The sequence below is a fragment of the Chenopodium album genome, chromosome 17, assembly GCF_948465745.1.
Source record: "Chenopodium album chromosome 17, dcCheAlbu1.1, whole genome shotgun sequence".
Taxonomy (NCBI): domain Eukaryota; kingdom Viridiplantae; phylum Streptophyta; class Magnoliopsida; order Caryophyllales; family Amaranthaceae; genus Chenopodium; species Chenopodium album.
The window spans coordinates 45,352,654-45,372,472 of NC_137850.1; the positions used below are offsets into that span (position 1 = coordinate 45,352,654).

Below are 19,819 nucleotides of genomic sequence, written 5' to 3' on the forward strand. Positions count from 1 at the left end.
AGCCATCAATGCTACGTTTTTGTATATAATTATGAGGTCATGCCCAAAGTATATATAGGTAAATGCCTTAAATATAAACAGATCATATAATTCTTATATGTAATGACCAAAAGTAGTTTAGGTCACTACCTAATCCACAAACAAGTTTGCGAAAAATTAATTAATTTGTGCGGATCAAATTGATGGGACTCGAAAAGAAAAAAAAATGGTCATCTTCTCCGATTACACAGTTGGAAGAACGCCAATCATTCAACCTAAATCAGTATGCCGCCGACCACTATGATATTGCAAAACACCTATGCATATAATTCCTCTTTAACACATACTTAAAAATGAGATTGTTGTTGAGATTTTTTTTGAACAAAACTTAAAAATCAAAACTAAAAAAAACGAAACTCTACAACACAATTAATTTATGAATTTTAATGAGGATTTTAGGCCGGATTTGAGTATACTTTAATAAATAACAATGATTTTAGGAATGGGTGGTTAATCTATGACATGAATGAAGAACATTGTTGAACAATGATGAATTTTTTATTTTCTAAATTTTAATTATAATTTAATTTTTCGAAAATGATTTTAAAAAGATAAAAATAGAATTTAAAAACCTATAATTACGTATTGTTAAAAAAATACATGTATAATACATTTAGGCTTTTAAAAATAAATCAAAAATTGACCATTCATAATCTGACACATCATCATCTTATGGTGTCATTTTTTGACACAGTAGAATAATCCTAGGAAAGAAACTAGGAATATATTTCATGTTTTTTTTTGGTGCTCACGAGGGGCTAGGCTCCAAGAAATCAAAAATAGGAATATATTTCATGAACGTTAATCATAGTGATTGGTTAGATTCTTATATTCTATTAATCAAAATTAGTAGTACTTTTACTTAGAATCGGCTAGTAAGTGCTTCCTTTACCCCTCTATAAATTGGTAAATTCATCAAGCCAATCTTACATAAAACCATAGATTATTATATACAAAAAAAATATTATAAACAAGCTAAGCTAATCTAATTAAGCCTCCTGAAATATAGAAACCATGCAACAACAAAAGAAAAAAACTCAAAAAAACACATTCAACTCGGGTGGCAACTCAAATGGATCAGGGACCACAGAAGAACGGAAATGTGAATGTCGGTAACAATACTAAGAAGAAATCCGGGGTGTTATTCCTGCTGGAAGCGCATTCAACTCGGGTAACAACTCGAACGAATCGGGGACACAGAGGAATGGAAATGTGAATGTTGGTAATGGTACTAAGACTACTAACAAGAAGAAACCCGCCAGAGGTACACACAGGAATAATCAAGGCGGATATTCTATATGGTGGGTTAGTCGCCCTACTACATCGTCCATCTGGTGGGTGGCCTTGTTAATGTTATTATATTGGTGTTAACCAATTATCATATGATTTAAGGCCACCTAATTATGTTTATAGATTTCGGTTTGGTGTTGTTCCATCTATCAAATAATAAAGCTACCTCTAAGCTAGTGTGGTTAATTAAGATGTGCGTGCTAAGATTAGAGTACACTATTAGTGACTAATTGTGTACTTAAGTACCATAAAAAAAATATGTGTATGTGTATGTGTGTAATATATAATGTATGAATGCTTGAGTTGTTTAATTTCTTGTTGATGTCAAGCTATATATAAAGCTTGTATATTATTATGTAATGAGTGGAGTTGAAGCTTATATTATTATGTAATGACTGTAAGCCATGGTTTGTTATTGTTGATGAATTGCTAAATTAAACCTAGTTTTGGTACAATTTTTCCCTTGAACAATTAATTATCTTTGTGCAAAATCGTTCCACCATAATTCAATTGTAAAAAAGTTTGCTATAAATAGAATATAAAATTCATGTCATGTTCGTTCGTTAGGCCTTAATTTTATGGCACGTTATTTAAATATTCAACATTTCAACCACACGATTTCTAGTCATGTTGAGTTTAAAACATATAGCTAGTGCTCTGGCAATGAAATTAAAACAAACATATCTGATTATCTAATGGGGGTGTCATGAAAAAATTAAGTATCAACTTCCTAAACACGATTATGCTTTGAGTTATACTTATATATGCACACAGACTCATAGCAATTGACTTCTAGGGATTCACGTCTCAACTTTTAGGGATGTTTTAATAGTATTGTGTGTTCAAGAATCAATTTAGGATGATATTACACCGAACCTGATCTTAACAAATTAAGGCTAGACTGGTATTATTGATTATTTTTATAATTATCCTTGTTACTAAGATCACCGCTGTTCGTACCGTAGTGTTTTATTTGCCTTACTTAGCAATGTATTTCCAAGCATGGAGAATAAGGTGTATAGGCCGGATTAAAATTAAAGCTTGTATATATAGTGTAAAGCTTAGAGGGTGTTAGTACTCACCGGACTACCTATATATATACTCTACGTTTAGTAATGGAGTATTTCACTTTTAAGACAGTGGGTACCAATCCATAGTGCATTTATAAGGTTTAGATATACTTCAAGGAAAGTCCGTTATTTGTTTTAATGTTATTGATTTTTATCTTCAACTGAGGAGGAATCTCGAATGGATCGGGGACACAGACAAATAATGTAGGTTTCAACAACTATTAAGAGAAATCCGGGGGTGTTAATGATGGCAACATTATATTGAGTGATAATCAATGATCACATAATATTAAAGGCAGCCTTATATAATTATATTATACAGTATATAGATTTCGATTTGCTTGTGTTCAAATAAATAAAGTACAAGTATATGGAGTTTGCTTATGTTGTAACATATTATATCTCGCAGAATCTACATATATGTACTTGTTTTATGTAACATAGGGGGAAAAAAATGTATAAAAAAAATATGTGCAATATAATTAATGCATGCATGGCTTGTGTTATTTCTTGTGTAATATCAAGCTATAACAATACGGAGTATAACTTGTGTTTTCCCATGTTATGAATGAAGTGGATCGGAGTAAAGCTTATTATGTACTTTCTCTGTTTTTTTTTTTTTTTTTTTAATAGTTACAACACTTTTTTTTTTCACGCTTGTTGATACATGTTTTCAATGGTTAAATTAATAGGTTTAATTACCAATATGGAAAAATTATATACATTTGATATTAAAATGATATAAATCAAGATGAATCTAACAAGATCTCACGTGACTATATTTTTACTTAAGTACAAACTGTCAAAACTAGTTGAAGTGAAACACATAAATAGTGTAAAAGTCAAATTGGTGCAATTATAAAAAAAAAAATAGAGAAAGTATGAGCTAGATAATATTTTTTTTCAAAGGCAATCGAATAATTTAACTATTTACTAACAATCTTGATGTACTAACTTTGAAGCAAGGGGTTCTATTGAATGTTATGCATGCTTCTGCTATACATCTATACACAATCAGATTATATTTGTTCCAATAATTTGCACGTCTCTAATTAAGATTAAAAAACTCATGACAGTGGAACAAGAATAACATATTGATCATTTCACAGGATGATTAAAATTTTAAAATTTTCATGTTATACTTAAATCACCAATAATCTTGAACTACTTGTAATTCAATAGGCTTACTTTACTGATCGAACAGAATCAGGTACCATAAATTAAGGAGGTAAACTTACTATTAGCTCTTCAATTCTTAATATTAGCAACTAATATACACATGATCAAATTACTTATAGTTTCATACTTAATCTGTTCATATATAGTTGCACAGTTTGACCAAAAAGCTCTCAATATTTTAGTCAAACTAATACAACTAAAAATAAACAGAAGAAGTATTCAAGCGTTATAAAAAAAAAAGGGATACGGAATATATAAAGTATATTCTTTCCATGTGGGAAAATCAGGCTGTAATCAAAGGAAAAACATGTATCATGTGAAATAATAAGAGATTAAAAAATTGCATAGTCCTGTGATATTTGATGTTTTATAGTATTGTATAACTACAAAACTAGGATGATATCTCCCTAAAGATGATTAGAACATATTATTAGTCTCGAGACCATAATTGAAAGTATTCTAGATGAGCATAAAAAAGAAAGTGAGGTAGATAAAGAGAAATTAGCATCAATGCCCCAACTAACATTTACGGCCTGTGATATAAGTTGAACAAAAGTAAATTCCTACCCTTGCGTCAAAAGAACAGCATCATATAGTAGTATATCTGTATATGTAATATGTGGGTTTGGTTACTTTGGTTTTTCTCCAAGAAAAATTTGTATGCGAATATAAGTTCAAAGGCGGATTTATAATGTGAACCATATATTCTCTCCTAAGGCATTGTTTTAGTCATAAATGTCGCTCATAAAAATATTTTATGTCGATTTAAATTTAAACTAGAAAATATCTAGTGCAAATGTGTATACATTGTATGTATGAGCAAGGTAGTATTAGTGTATGACCAATTCAATTTATAATTGAACTTTTTTTTATGGATTTAATATACATCTTTTATTTCGTTCCTTTGAAATCCCAACTAATTTATAATAGATCGAGGTTATGTGACAATTGCATTGTTAACATGGTACAGGTAATTGATAACGTAATAGCATATGTTAATATATATAATATATATATATATATATATATATATATATATATATATATATATATATATATATATATATATATATATATATATATATATATATATATATATATATATATATATATATATATTCTAAATCATTGCGTGTAATAATCTTTCAATAATAATAACAAAAAAAATATATATCTTAAAAATGATTTAAGGCAGACTTAGGGATCGGATTGGAGTAACATTAGGAATGCAATCATGAATATGAATATTTTTGAAGAAAATGACCATTCAAAGATCCATGAGGTGCTCATTTTCACCCATCAATTTTCTAAAGCCAAAAGTTAAAATTATAAACTTGTGATACCCTTTTTTTCCTCGGTTCGTCTAGAGTGACCTATCATACTATTAAGGGGTGACTATTTGATTCTAAGGCTCCTTTCTTGTGAATCTCACCCATAAATTGAGTGGAACTGATCATACCAATGGCCAATTGAATCCACAAATGGACAACCATGCACACAATGAGACTAGGAAGGAATAATAAGAAAACAAGAACCTTATCAAATGACATAAATTTATGCATGGAATAATATAATTTATAAGGTAATTTAAGAATAAATGTCTTACCAAGTTAGAACCTCACACAGATTAACCAGTCACGGATTTGTGATGGAGCTGAGGGCATAATAAGGAAAAGATCTTGAATCCATACCAACAGAGCCTCGAGTAGGACTTGATATTACATCCTCATGATTGTGAGATACATATCTATCCATTAAAACAAGTCTTGCGTGGTATACATGAGAAATGTATACGTATAGTACATCTCAGCTCCATCATATCATCTTGTGCACTATTGATACAAGACAACATATTCCTGGCCATGATAACAAGGAATATATCTTAGCTCGATCATGAACAATAGTAATAGCTCATACTAATTAAAGTAGTAATGTCTAAGTTAGAATCAGGTGCTAAGTGCTCCTTTTACTCCTTTTATAAAAGGGTTAAATTAAGTCATTTATTCACCAAGCAAATATTACTCAAAACCATACATCATACACAAAAAATTAGTATAAACAAGCTAAGCTAATTAAGCTTCCTCAAATATGGCATCCATGCAACAACAACAAGTTATTCAACCACCTCCTCAAACTCAAGGTTATACACAACATAGTTATCCTCAAGGTCCTCAACCATACCATCATCATCATCCTCCAACTAGCTACTGGCCTCATCCCCCTCCTAACCATCACTACGGCTATCCTTCACCGTATTTTTACCCTTCGGCTCCTCCTCACTACTATAACCCCTCTCCTTTCCCTGCTGGCAGCACGTTCAACTCGGGTGGCAACACGAATGGATCAGGGATACAGAAGAATGGAGATGTCAATGTTGGCAACAGTAATCGGAAAACTGGTGGTGTAGATATTGGTACTATTGGTGGAAATCATGGCAATCAAGGCGGGCAACAATCTTCCGGAAATATTACTGCTGGCAACATTGGGTGTTAATCATTCATTCACATAGTTAATTAAAGGCCGCGATTTTGTCTTGTTCGATCAAATAAAAGTTATATGAACTTATTTTGCTACTTACTAGCTTGTGTGTTACGATGTGCTACGATATGATCCAATCAGTTCCACTACATTAATCACTGATTGTGTACTTATTTTATGTACGTACCATTAAAAATATGTGCAATATAATGTATGAATGGCTTGAGTTATATTTCTTTTGTGTTGTATATCAAGCTATATTATTATACTTAAACTTGTATTTTTCATGTAATTAAGGGGAGGAGAAGCTCAGATGAGCAATTAAAAAACAATTGATCATATCATCCTTAAGGACTAATGGCTTATTTTAGCTTTTATCAACAAGATATTAATTTAATGACATACTTTAAGCCATATATGATTGATGAAATGCTAAACTTAGCTTAGGTACAATTTTTCCCTTAAACAATTAATTATCTTTAATTTGTGCAAATCCACCATCAACTTATAAATCATACTCGTAAATAAATTATAAATAGAACTACCCATCATTATTAACCCATGAATTGAAAAGGATTAGCTATGACATCACCTTGCCGCTCCATTTCAGATTGCATATTGGCTTGAACCCGAAATCATTCAAGTATATATCCAACCACACCAATCTCTAGTCATGTTGAGTTTCGTTGTTAATTAATTGTAAGGGATGTAATACTGTGTATAAATCAGAATATGATAACATACTGTAGGGCTTGAACTATGAATGTTTTTATAGTCTTGGTAGTTTTTCTGCCTCCTGGAGCAAATGTGTATATTTTCATTGATCATTAGTGTTTTGGATTAAAACAATGTGGATTAAAGAAAGTCCTTAGTCAGATGGCTGAAGACTAGCTCGGTCCAAAGATCTTTGGGCCGAGGATTTCTCGCACAAAAACATGTTAACTGGCCTCGGGGATTTTCTAATGAATGTGCTTCGATGCCTGAAGATATTTAGTGCTTGAAGCTAATAATGAATGCCTGAAATTGTGGTAAATAAAACAATTTATACCCATGGGATAGTAAATAATGTGGTACCCTCAGAACACGTGGCAAGCTCTCAGCACTTGGGCTGGTTTAGAGGCTTACTTTTGTCTTTTGGGCCTTGCATGCATTGACTTGAGGCTCTAAACACACTTGTTTGACTTATTGGGCTTGAGAACCCAATTATAAACATAAGGCCCAATATGAAGGGCTATTTTGACATCCAAACAATTGGTTTCTAATGTCCATACCCCCATGTTAGATTATTACATTGGCAATACAAGAATCTAAACAAAGGGTACTTGAGGTGAAACTAAGAGTCCGAAACTCCAAGTAGCTAGTATAGCATCACGTACCACGGTACCAGTTATCACTATATGTGTGTGTATGTCACCATGTAAGACAAGAGCAACTACATTAGTCTATAACACTTTGACTCTTCACTAAAACTAAGGGATTTTGGAAAATACTTCATGCAATCTCAAGGAAAGTTTCAATATCAATTTCATAAAGCACCCTTAATATAACAGGATATAACACGGTTATACTGATACATAATCAGAACACAAAACTTATTCCAACAATTTACACGTTATTAAGAATAAAGAGCTCATTTTAGTGGAACAAGAATAACAAAACCAACTCATAAAATAATTAACAATTTCATGTTGTTACTAGTAGCATCAAAAATCTTGAACAAATTCAATGAAAACTATTGAAAAGTACTACTGGGATCATATTTTACTAGTCGAACAGAATCTGATACCCAACATACCGTTGTATCAACCACCTCTATAAATTATTGAACACTTACTATTAGTTCATCATCAAGCAAATACAATCAACAAGTTTTCGAAAAATCAAAATTGAAGGCAATGCAGTACGCGTATCCTCAAGGTCATAATCAAGGATACATATATCCTCATTTTCGCGGTCCTGAAGAACCTCGTTACTTCTATCATCACCGTCATCATCCTCCTCCTACTACTAATCACTACACTCCTCATAATCATAGTTACCCTGCAGCTTACTATCCTTCAGGATCGTCGAACTATATTAGTAACAATCCTTTTACCGGGCATGTGTACAATGCTGGTGGCAACCGCTATGATGGACATGGAATACAGAGAAATGGAAATGTTAAGATTGGAAATAACGGAAGTTCTAAGAAACGCAAAAATCGCAAGACTACAATTGTTGGGGGGTGTCATAACAATCAAGGCGGTCATCAGGTTTCAGGGGATGTAATCTTGGGTGACTTCTACTAGTTTGCTGCTACTACACTACGCGTCATGAAGTAATACTTGATATTTGCTAGCTTAGACTTGTGTGCCTAATGTAATAAAAGGTTTACTAACTGAAGTGCTGCTGTATTGAATTGCTACTGTTAGTTCGACTCTACTGATGTATCAGAGTATTAATTTCAGTCTGTACGACGATTGTACTATGTATTGTTTGTGTTTTTATTTGTAATGCTACCACTTCCGGCTTCTGCTTAATGTTATAAATCATATTATTTGTAATTGATTTATCAGATAATTAGTCATTCTTATTGATTCATAAGCTACTGGTTTGAGTAAACGGCCTCTGACAATATATGTAACTGACACTGATTCATTGAGCTGAAATGATCATCTTGGTTCAAAATCGCATAAAGAAATTGTATTCTTCTAGCTAGTTTCCAGAAAGGCTGTTATCATTGTTGATTGTAGATCCTTCATCCGGATATACTAGTCACTATCCTAGTAAATTCTGGACACAAAAGTGAGCTAAATCTTAACAGTCAACTAAAAAGTAATGTTTAAAAAATTGTATGTACTAGTATAATTAACTAAATGGTTATAAATTGAACAGGATTAGTTAAAATAAACAGACTTGCATAGGGTAAAACAGAATAGTCCAGACTCCAGAATTACTGGTAGAAAAGTGGATCGCGCAACCTCAGGAGAACAATTGGTGTAATCAACATAACCAGTTAACCACATTATAAGGCTGGCTAGCTCTCTGGCCTAAAATTGTGTCCTGACCCAATTACTCCGGCCATTTTTCTATGGTGCGATCAAGCCATACTATCATATTTGATAATCTGATCATTTTTCTTTAGCCTATATTTAGTGTAATGTTATTGATACAGCCTATATTACTCTAACACGCTTGATCATCACTCGTATTGCATGTCTATGGTCCAAAGTTCAGATTCAGATTCGGCCATGATATAAATTTTCTTTGTATATTTAATCAACAAAAAGGTTTTAATAAAATCTAAACACTAGTCTACGTGTTGAGTACTCGACATAGACAAGTAGTTGTAATATAATACAGAGTAGCTTACAACTATATTATTTCTTAGTGAAGACTAGTCTTATACTCCTATAAGCTACAGCAGCCTGCACCACTATTTATCAGACCAATATGAAAAGAAATTGATCACATGTCAAGAAACTTCAACCTTATGAATCTTAATCACTTTAGTATTTGACAAATTATGATTTGAACAAGAAAATAAAGACACTAACACTATTGACCACTTTACAGAAATCAAACGTTTTATATGATGATTATGATTTGATCATGATTTCCTGTAATATAATACATGTCTAAGAATAAAGTGTACATGATAATGGAGCAGAAATTCCAAGTTTTTAAATAATATTTCATAGATTAATATTAGTAATTCTACATGCGTTTTATACCACTAATCTTGGGCTAGTACAAAGAAAATATAACATTAATTAACAGAATCAGGTACCTAACATATTGCTGCATTTGTTTTCTATATAAATACGTTACAAATTAGCACAACAAACAACAAACCATACTAAGCATAACTCGATTCTAAGCCTTCGAATTAAGCCAATGGAGTACGGTTTTTCTCAAGGTTGTCAAGGTTATCCTTACTATCCACCACCTTCTCCTCCTACTGATTACTACCCTCCTCTTAGCCATGATATTCCTATAGATTACTACCCTTCTGAATCCCCAAATTATTACTACAACGATCCTTATACTGGGAATTCGTTTAATACTGGTGGCAATTGTTATACAGGACACGGTATACAGAGAAATGGAGATGTTATACTTGAAGCTGGATCAAGTCATGTTACACATGGTAGTCAAACTGCTAGGCACAAACGTCGTAATCCCAAGTTTGTTGGTGGATGTCATGGTAATCAAGGCGGTCATCAGGTATCTGGGAATGTTATCTTAGGTAACATGTAGTAACTGCACGCCAATACAACGCGCAGTTAATGATCATTTTTTTCATATTTGCAATTTGTGTGACTGATGTAATAAACGCAAACGGTCTAAGTTGATTTAAGTATGTAGTGTGTATTGTGTGATTTTTTTGAAGCTATTAATTGTTTCAGGATTTTTTCCAAGTTGATATCGAGTATAAGCTACTGAGTGATGATCATTGTTCTCTCACTATTCACTTTCGTTTTCTTAAATTAGTCTACATTTAAGCACTATTCGTGCTCATAGTTCCAATTCCCGAGTTTAAAGTTTATTTTGAAACAGAGGGGGTACAATTCTGTTGGGCTATAGGGTCCCTTCCTTTGCGGAGGAACCTAATATTTTGTGTAATTGTGGAGGCAACTATTTTATGATTCTTAGCCCATATTAAAGTTTCTTTGTTACCTTGGAGTTCAATTTGGAATTAGTAGCCATTGGACAAAAATGGAGTCCTCCCAACACTTTGAGTACAAATTTTCCATAATTGAACTACATGCTATACTTGGAACATAAATCCCAAGTTTGGACGCCAAATATACCTCAAGGGCATTATAGAAGCCGAATGGCATCAGAAACCGTTCATACAAGCTTTGCTTTGTCACAAAGGCGGCTTTACACTCATCTCCTTCACAACGTTTCCACATTTGGAGATAACACATGCTTAAATCTATCTCACGGAATATCACCCCTAAATGGCTAGACTTAACACTTGTGCAAACTCAAAACATAAATTACAGCACTTTACTTACAACAGAATCAGTACTGCTGCATTTTCCCTTACCCTATAAAGAGGCAAATCTTACAAACTTCTTAGCAAAGAAAACCTCATTCAAAAAAATGCAGCCCTCGTTTCCTCGAAATTATTACTATCCTCCTCCTCCCAGTAATTACTACTATCCTCCTCCTCCTCCTCCTCCAACTCCGCCTCATTGTAATTACTATGGTCATATGTACCGTGGTTATTACCCTTCACCTTCAAGCTATTATTACAATCCTTTTCCTGGAAGTTGGTTCAATGTTGGTGGCAACCAGCATAGTGGACCTGGAACACAAAGAAATGGAAGCCTTATACTAGGAAATGGATCCGAGCTCAGCAATCATACTGTCAGGCAAGAATGTCGTAAGGCCACCATCATCGGTGGATGTCATGGCAATCAAGGTGGCCATCAGGTATCTGGCAATATTAACTTAGGTGACATTTAGACTATTAATATCTCTTGCTCTTACTATGCACGATCTTAGTCCCGCCTTGATTGGCTCTTAAAAGCAACTAGTTTTAAGCTTTTTCATGCTTTGGGTGTTAGATTACTATCTGGAAATTCAGTTATATTTTCATATACGAAGTATAATTGTGTGTATACATAAAAGCCTGAAATTCCATGCGTTCCAATAATTAATGGCTTTACGTATATGTAAATCTAAATGTCTAGTTAATTCCAAAAAAAATCTGTGAGGAAAAAATAACTGACATGAGAGCAAGAAATGAAACACGTATGGAATACCAAGCAACCCATAAATGAAACTATGTGAGTTGAAGATTAAAATAAAAATAAAAAAATAAAAAAATAAACTTTGGTACAAAAGCAAGACAGAAATCGCAGAATCGGATCTTTAAAATTTTAAAGGGAAACATTTCGAGCAATTTCGATTCGTGTAGACAGATGAAAATTTGAGCAAATGGACCAAAAGTCTATAACTTATATAACAGGTAACTAGTTTTTTGGTCCAACTCAAAATCAAGAACCTATTCTAACGTTTTGACGGTACAACCAAAGTGTTCAATTTTTGTGTTTTCAACTGAATCAACACTGCAACAGTGACCTGTAAAGTGACATAAATATACCAGTAGATCAACCCCTCAGCGAATACTTCCTTCCCTGGAAAGGCTGGAACTTTGGCTCTTCTTTTTGAGGCTCCTCCGGTTTCTTTTCTTTAACAGGTTCCTGTATATATAATGCAACATTTGTAAATAATTGATGTGTATCATTTGATCAAAGACTTCACAGAACAAGATAACCGAAAAAAGAAAAGACTTAACACGAGGAAAAGGGTGATATATAACAGTACCTTTGGTGCCTCCTTAGTAGGTCGATTGGCGTTGGAACCAAAAACAAGCTTTCCCTGTGATTGGCGATTGGTGCTTTGTGAGCTAGACCCTGCAGCGGACTTCCCAGCCCTAGAGGCAACGGCAGGCTGCTTATCTTTGGATACAGACGTAGAAGCAGGAGAAGGTGCCTGTTGTGCAGGCTTTCCATCCAACCGCCTTCCAACACCAGTAAAGGGGTTAAACTTTGGCTCTTCAACTGGAATTTCTTCATCTGCACCAATGCCAAAATTTACTTAGCTAAACATCTGTTGTACAACTCTTACCAAGTTAACATTATCCCATTCCCAAGTAAATCTCGTGGAATTCCACATAGAATAATCACCCTGTGCAAGCCATAAAAAATATATTCCTTCCAGGAACAAAACTTACTGTTACGTAAAGCAGTAAATGTCACTGTAAGAACTTAACAAGGTTCAGCATATTAAGTTTGTCATTTCTGGATGATTTTCTCCAATATAGAAAAACTCCTTTATTATTAAGCATCTAGTTGAGAAGTTCAGTACAATGAGTTAATAATTCTTGACAACTTTTTCCCATCCTACTAAATTTTTGAGGCTTTGGTAAGTGGTAAGTTGGTAACCCAAGTAGATCCCAACACTTTGGCCGTAATGGTTCCTACCAAATTCGTTCAAACTATAATTTATTCAAAGAAATTCAAAGACAACACCACAAAGATAAAATATAACACTAATCTACTAGTATAAATTAACTACAAAATCATGGGACAAGCACATTCACATTATGTTAACTAAGGAGAATTGGTACAAAATATTTGCTTCAATGGCATTTACTGCAGTCTCATGATTCTCATCAGCTCCTACCATAGGCTAATAGGTTATTTATTTATGACTTCCAAATTAGTGGGTAAAACTTCTAGAACTATTTGATACATATCTAAGAAAAAGAGAAGAATTCTCCCATATATCAGAAATTAGAATGCAGTTATACTACAAAGATTATTATCCCATCCCAGTATATATTACAAATTATATAATAAAATAAAGGAAAATGATGTATAAGAAGCTCAGAAAGGAAAAATTCAGGAAAAATTAACATTAATTACACCGATCAGCGCGTGATTTTGTCATGAATTCCCAACTTAATTCCATTTTGGGAAGCATATTTAATGCTTATACATAGCCCTAAGGGCTTACATATATTAAAATAAACTAAAATAAAAAAGTTTGCAAAAAGTGCTTTCTACAATTGAGTACAAAAGAAAAAGTCATGTGCATTAGGTTTTGATTACTTCATGCAGCAGTCATAAAGCTATGATTCCCACTATGAAAGAAAGAAGAACCCAGCAATAATAGAGACTCAACAAGATCTCTCAGTATAATCAAACTTCAACTAGGAATTAAGTTTGACACAACGAAATTTATGGGAATGTGGAGATAAGTAACCAACTAAATCAAGGCTTTAAGAGAGGCTCCATACAATCTCCAGCATCAGGGAATACTCTTGGCAGCCTAGTTAATGGCAACTATATAAAAGCTAAACATATATATACCATTGAAGCAAATATTTATCTGCCAATTACATAGAACTCTCCATCAAACGCAAAGAGAGTAAAGTGATTGTGCATACCTTGAGCTGGTGCCTTGCCAGGAGCAGATACCGCAGGTCTTTCAGGCTCTTTGTAATCAAGAGGAGGGGCAAAGTCCACCTCACAGTCTGTCTCGATTATACTAATTGCATGAGAGGGCTTTGTTTCAATAATATCAATGTAATACTTCTTATTATTATATGCCACCATGATACTGTCTCCAGAAGTCAAGCAGGAATAATTTCTCAAAGTAGTCTCCAAACTGCACAAGGAGTTAAGTAAACAATGGTAAGAAAATCTCGAGTATATTGACCAAGCCACACATCATTACAAAAGATGCAGACAGGGGATGTCTAAACTCCAAAATGGGATAGACAACGAACTTGTGAAGTGAAAGAAATAGCCACTGCAACACATTAATCATGGATTCAAGCAAGCTATAATATGATTCACGAAGTGTGTGTCAATCTAGCATTCTACTGACATGATCAACCACAAATCTGCCAATTACATAGAACTCCTTATAATCCTGGAAGTGACCATTGATTTCATACAACAATTCACTTGCAAAGGAATTTTATTTGAGGCACTTTCATAAGAATCAAAAGCATAAACATCTTTCCCTGTGTTTTCTCAGCAAAAAAATTTCAACATAAAACCCAAAGTTCCCACCCCACTTGCTCATCCAAATTTATCTGACACAAGTATGAAATGGTAGGAAATACCTGAACAACTGATAAGGGAAGCATGGTCTAATCTAAACAACGATAACAATTCACTTCAGCTCCTGAAAACAAATCTAACAAAGGGAGGAAAAAACTTACATTGCCTTTGGATTGGAGATATCCAAGAAGTCTTGTGTGTGAGGCTGCAGTTTAACATACGTCCCCTTAGGCAGAGACACACTCTTAACCCTAACAATGTCTCCCTCTTGCAAAAGCATGTTTTCCATCATCTAAGACAAATAAATTCAACAAACAATCAGAAACTAAATCGGTCATAAATACAGCATTACCAAGCATATAGCCAAACCAGATACATGACTGCATACCCAATATGGCATATAAATCATGCCTTCCTCAGCAATGAACTCCAGAACACCACAGTGGGAAACTCGATTTGCACCATCATTTCGCAACTCAAAAAGCATTGGGTAGTCAATATGAAGAGAAGCTGCACAATGTAGTATATCAGTATCACAAAATAGACCACAACATAATTCAGAATGCCAATAGAGACTATTTTCAGTTACTGACCTAAACGATCGAGGGCTGAAGGAGGCATGATAACTGCAGCAGCATAAACAGAGTCAATATAATTTCCACAGAAAAAGAAAAAAAAAAAGATGAAATTGCACACATATGAACTGACTTACTTTTATCACCACTTTCAATTTGTGGCTGAAACAGCAAGGCAAAAAAAGCATTAGAGGTATATCCACAAAAAGAATGATGGCATGCAGAACCATAAATTTTCGCAGAGAAGTGGAAAACATCACTATTTAAAAAGTTAAGAGTGCAACCAAACACCAAGAGCTATCAAAGAGTAGCCAAATGATTAATATCATATTGACAAAACTAAGAAACACCCATAAAGGTACAGTGCAGATGCTATGTACATTAAAACAGTATTTACTTCACAAAAAATTAAAGTAATAAGAGTTCATCAGTAATTTCAAAACCATATCAGTATTTAAAAAAATAAGCTATTGAATAATAACTTTCTGCAATGTCCATTAGTGGTACAACACAAAATCTAAGATGTCTAGTTACAAAAAGTATGAGAACCTTTTCAATAAAGGATGCTGGGTAACATCGATAGGATTGCTCAAATGATCCTCCATGGTATGGATAACCATTAAAAAACTGCAACCACAGGAAAATAAACCAAAGTCAGCAAATCAACTTCAACATTTTTGTAAGGAACACTTTACAAGCAAGTCATAGTGTCATACAGCAATCAAAATCCTCAAATTGAGCATGGTGTAACAATAGGAGCCATGAAGCCCATGTAACTTGATAATGATAATATGGGACAGTGTGTAAACACAAAAAAGGCTAGTACTATGTGTACACTAGTTCAAAAACACTCATCAAATATTCCAATTATCCCTAATATCCTAAGATACAATTGGACAAGAGAACGCTAAAGCTAAAGTATACAAAACTTTCCAAACTAACGACTGACTCTATCAAAATGCAACTAATAACATAGGATAGAAAAGAACATAGTGCAAAACATACAATTTGATATACACATATAAAATCTATCAATGGGGCTAGAGTCTTCAACAATGCACCACAACTCAAAAGTGTCCCTAGGTGTTTATCTTTGGATCCTATTCTTTGTGATTATAATGAACAATAATAAAGTGCAATATAGTGAACGGTGAACCCCCCCCCCCCCAACACCCACCCCTCTAATTTGAGCAGGAATTCCACACATTGAACAACTCGCATTATTTGCTGTTTTCTTTCAGAATACATACACGTTACTGATTAAGTATAATTATGTAACTAGTAATTCGGGATTACTGCTGTATTCAATCAAAAGTTTTACACGCTTGCTAGAAATAGGAGTGAGAGATTGTATGTAGCTATATAGTTTGTCATTCTAGTTCGAAAGGCATCAAAACTGAGTCTTTCTACTTTATCGGTATAGGGAAAGTTGTCTTAAATTGAATTTATAGGATTGAATCTATAGGTGTGCCTACATTCCGATTTTCTTTGTACCTAAAGAAGATTAATTCATCTTTTCTTCTTTGAATTGTCTACTCTATAAAGCTTTTTTTTTTCCAATCCTCCTTGTTCTCAAGACTTTATCTTCCTCAAAATTAAATCAAATTCAACCAAAATTGCAGCAATTCAATACGAAAGCAACCAAAATTAACCTAGAAAACAGTTATTACACCCAAATCAAAGCGCAAAACTAGTAAATTCAAAACTAATTATAGAGTAAAACCTACTAACCATTTTTTTATGCTTAGCTTTAAAATTACGAAACCGCACACCTCAAATACCCTGCAATTCAAACCAAAAAGATTAAAACTTTACACAAATCAACAAAATTAAATCACCGGAATAATTTTAACAATGTAATAAGCTATCAAAATTCAAACTTTATCAAAATTAGGTTTAGTACAGAATTCAATCAATCGATCATAAACCAAAATCCAAACAATTATAATTATTCGTACCGATCGAGCGAAATTAAGTATGAATACATTGCAGAATGAAATTTACAAAAAATGAATTCAATCAAAAGAAAATAAAATTAGAATTGAAAAATAAAGCAAGAAGTAAAGGGTACCTGAGTAAGGAGAGAGAAAATAGTGTAGAAGTGTGACGCTAGAGATTCCCAAATTTAGAAAAAAAAAGCAAGAGGAGAGAGAGAGAGAGAGGTGGAGGAATATAGAGAGTTGTGAAATTGGCTGAATTGCAGTTGGATTTGGAAAGATGAATCGACGATCACCTCTCCAATTGGACTTCTTAATTTTCACGCTTCTCTAATTTTTTCGGGTTTTTGTTAAGTTCGTATGTTGCCCGACTTGTATTATTCGTATTATGTTATGTTTGGATCTTAGCTTATTGAATGAAAATACAGAGTAATATGGAAAATTTATTTTTTTTGGACAGCAAAATATTATAGTATGAAAAATCTTATTTTTACTTATTTTAGGAAATTTAATTTTCATGGATGTCGATAAGAATTAAGGTAGTGTTTACTTTTCTTGAATATCAACTATGTTATCTTATTTGTCCTAAAATTTATTTTTATTTAAACTTACTCAAAGTTATTAGCATTTTCTTATTTAATTGAACTTACTCAAACTTATTAGCCTTTTCTTGTATAATGTGAAATTATAACCCCTAAAAGCAAACGAAAATAAGGTGAGGATGACAAAGTTTAATAAAAATTGATAAAGATTAATAAAAATTATAGTTCAATAAAAACTAAAATAGTTTCCCATAAAATTCAATAAGCTCAAGTAAGTTAGAGTAAAAGCTGATTATTGTGCTTTAGACACTTAAACATGTTTCATCTCCTTGTTTTCTACTTTTCTCAGATGTCAATAGAATGAATGTCTCATCTCTTACCAATAACAATATTTTGTTATTTGATGATAACTTTATTTTATGTTATGGCTCTTTAGACACAATATTCCATTACATCTAAATAATAGTCTTGTTATCCTTCAAAAAAATATATAGCCACATTTACATGTGTCAAAATTATTTGCAAATTCTTAGCATTTAGTATGATTTCTTTACACTTTAAACCCATTATCTTACAAAGTAGGACCCATCATCTTACAAAATAGGACTCACTTGTAATCCACATACCGAGTTTAAGTAAAAGAGAAGAAAAAAAAAAAAAAAACCTATTAAACAAGCACCTTTCACAGGTCAATAAGTCTAATTACACTAGTCAATTCTCGAGGTTAAGGGGCAAGGGAGAATTCTTAATTATGTTTAGATGGTGAGACTCGATCTTGACACCTTAAAGATACAAAGTGAGCCCTTGACCATTTCTCTCTTTCTTTGGAAATATACATTAATAGTAGTTAAGAATATTTTGGAACAAAATAGATGACTTGGATTATAAAGTAACTTGAAAGTACAATTGAAAATCTAAGTGTTCATATTTTGAATATCATAGATAGATGGTGAGACTTGATCTAATCACTGTAAAATCACAAGTTGAGTTTACACTATTTCTCTCCTTAATTTAAATTATACATTAATAGTAGTTAAGAATATTTTGGAACAAAATAAATGATTCGGGTTATAAAGTAACTTGAAAATACAATTGAAGATCTAAAATGTATTGAATATGTGTGTCTTTTCTCACCCCCCCCCCCCCCCCCCCCCCCCCAAATTTTATGCCACAAAAATTCTTGCAACTTTTTTAATACTGCATAAATGTCGACACGAAATTGCTAGCATCCGATTCTTTTGGGCTACTTTACCACATGGACCATGGGGTAGCACCTACTTGGGCCAATCTTATCTTTGGGTCATTAGAAAGGCATCTATGAGTCACAACTCACAAGAACTAAAACTTTATCATAGTCCATCTCTGTGATGCAAAATATGTCTAGATGCAGTAGTCCACAAGTGAAGAGAACCAATGCTTCTGGTCAAAACTGAGTATATATTTTCTTTGTTTTTTTTATACTTACAACACTTCTCTTTTCACGTTTGTCAATGCACAATTTTAATTGTCAATATCTTTAAATACCAATGTGTAAAAATTATAAAAATTTGATATTATAAAAGTATAAATCAAGACGGAGTGTGATTAAATGATGAAATAGTGCATCGCTCCCACCTCATATCCTCGAGGTCTAAGGATCAAACTTCATAGAACTCATTTGAGAAACTTCCTTTATCTCCCTTCTTAAATGAGCCCTGAGTACTTCATACTTTGTATTCTTATCTGTTAATCATTCGATCTTATGACTTCTTAAGATTTATTTATCTAAACAATAAAATATTAAATGCTAGTCATTTCCAAAATCTCTATCTATTTCTTTTCTATTTCCATATATTTTCAAATGTTTACTATCACATACATATATCCTTGACCTTGAATAAAAAATCAATAGCATTACCTACACCATTATGTCACAAATGCTAGATGCATGGATGAAATTAATTGCACATGACAAAGGAAACCAAACTCTTCTTCAACGTGGCTACAAACATGTGCTAGTGTTCTACTTGGTCTATCGTTCTCCCCTAAACCAATCTTATACTATACCCGCATAGATGGGAAATTCTCAGAATTTGCCTTCCCAAAATAATCGACGGTTTCTCACGTCACAAGTCTCAGCAAAAGAGGGCATCCCTTGCT

The 19,819-nt window shown here is 33.1% G+C and overlaps 1 protein-coding gene across 1 annotated transcript; it reads right to left on the reverse strand.

Moving 5' to 3' along the window:
* Nucleotides 1-11,905: 11,905 nt before the first annotated feature.
* On the reverse strand, nucleotides 11,906-17,501 carry LOC145588186 (ubiquitin fusion degradation protein 1 B-like). The gene is made up of 10 exons (XM_081644832.1): nucleotides 17,273-17,501; nucleotides 16,933-16,983; nucleotides 15,751-15,828; nucleotides 15,339-15,363; nucleotides 15,220-15,252; nucleotides 15,015-15,136; nucleotides 14,788-14,918; nucleotides 14,005-14,225; nucleotides 12,378-12,628; nucleotides 11,906-12,253 (listed from the first exon to the last, which is right to left on the reverse strand). The coding sequence occupies exons 2-10, from the start codon at nucleotides 16,933-16,935 to the stop codon at nucleotides 12,161-12,163; spliced, it is 957 nt and encodes a 318-aa protein (XP_081500958.1). The 5' UTR covers nucleotides 16,936-16,983; nucleotides 17,273-17,501; the 3' UTR covers nucleotides 11,906-12,160.
* Nucleotides 17,502-19,819: the final 2,318 nt, after the last annotated feature.

Bases quoted from the DNA above. Each gene is read 5' to 3' on its own strand.
- LOC145588186 (XM_081644832.1), bottom strand. The intron at 15,137-15,219 runs GTCAGTAACTGA...TACATTGTGCAG, and splicing joins TTCAGCCCTCGATCGTTTAG to CTTCTCTTCATATTGACTAC. The intron at 12,254-12,377 runs GTACTGTTATAT...TTATATATACAG, and splicing joins CTACTAAGGAGGCACCAAAG to GAACCTGTTAAAGAAAAGAA.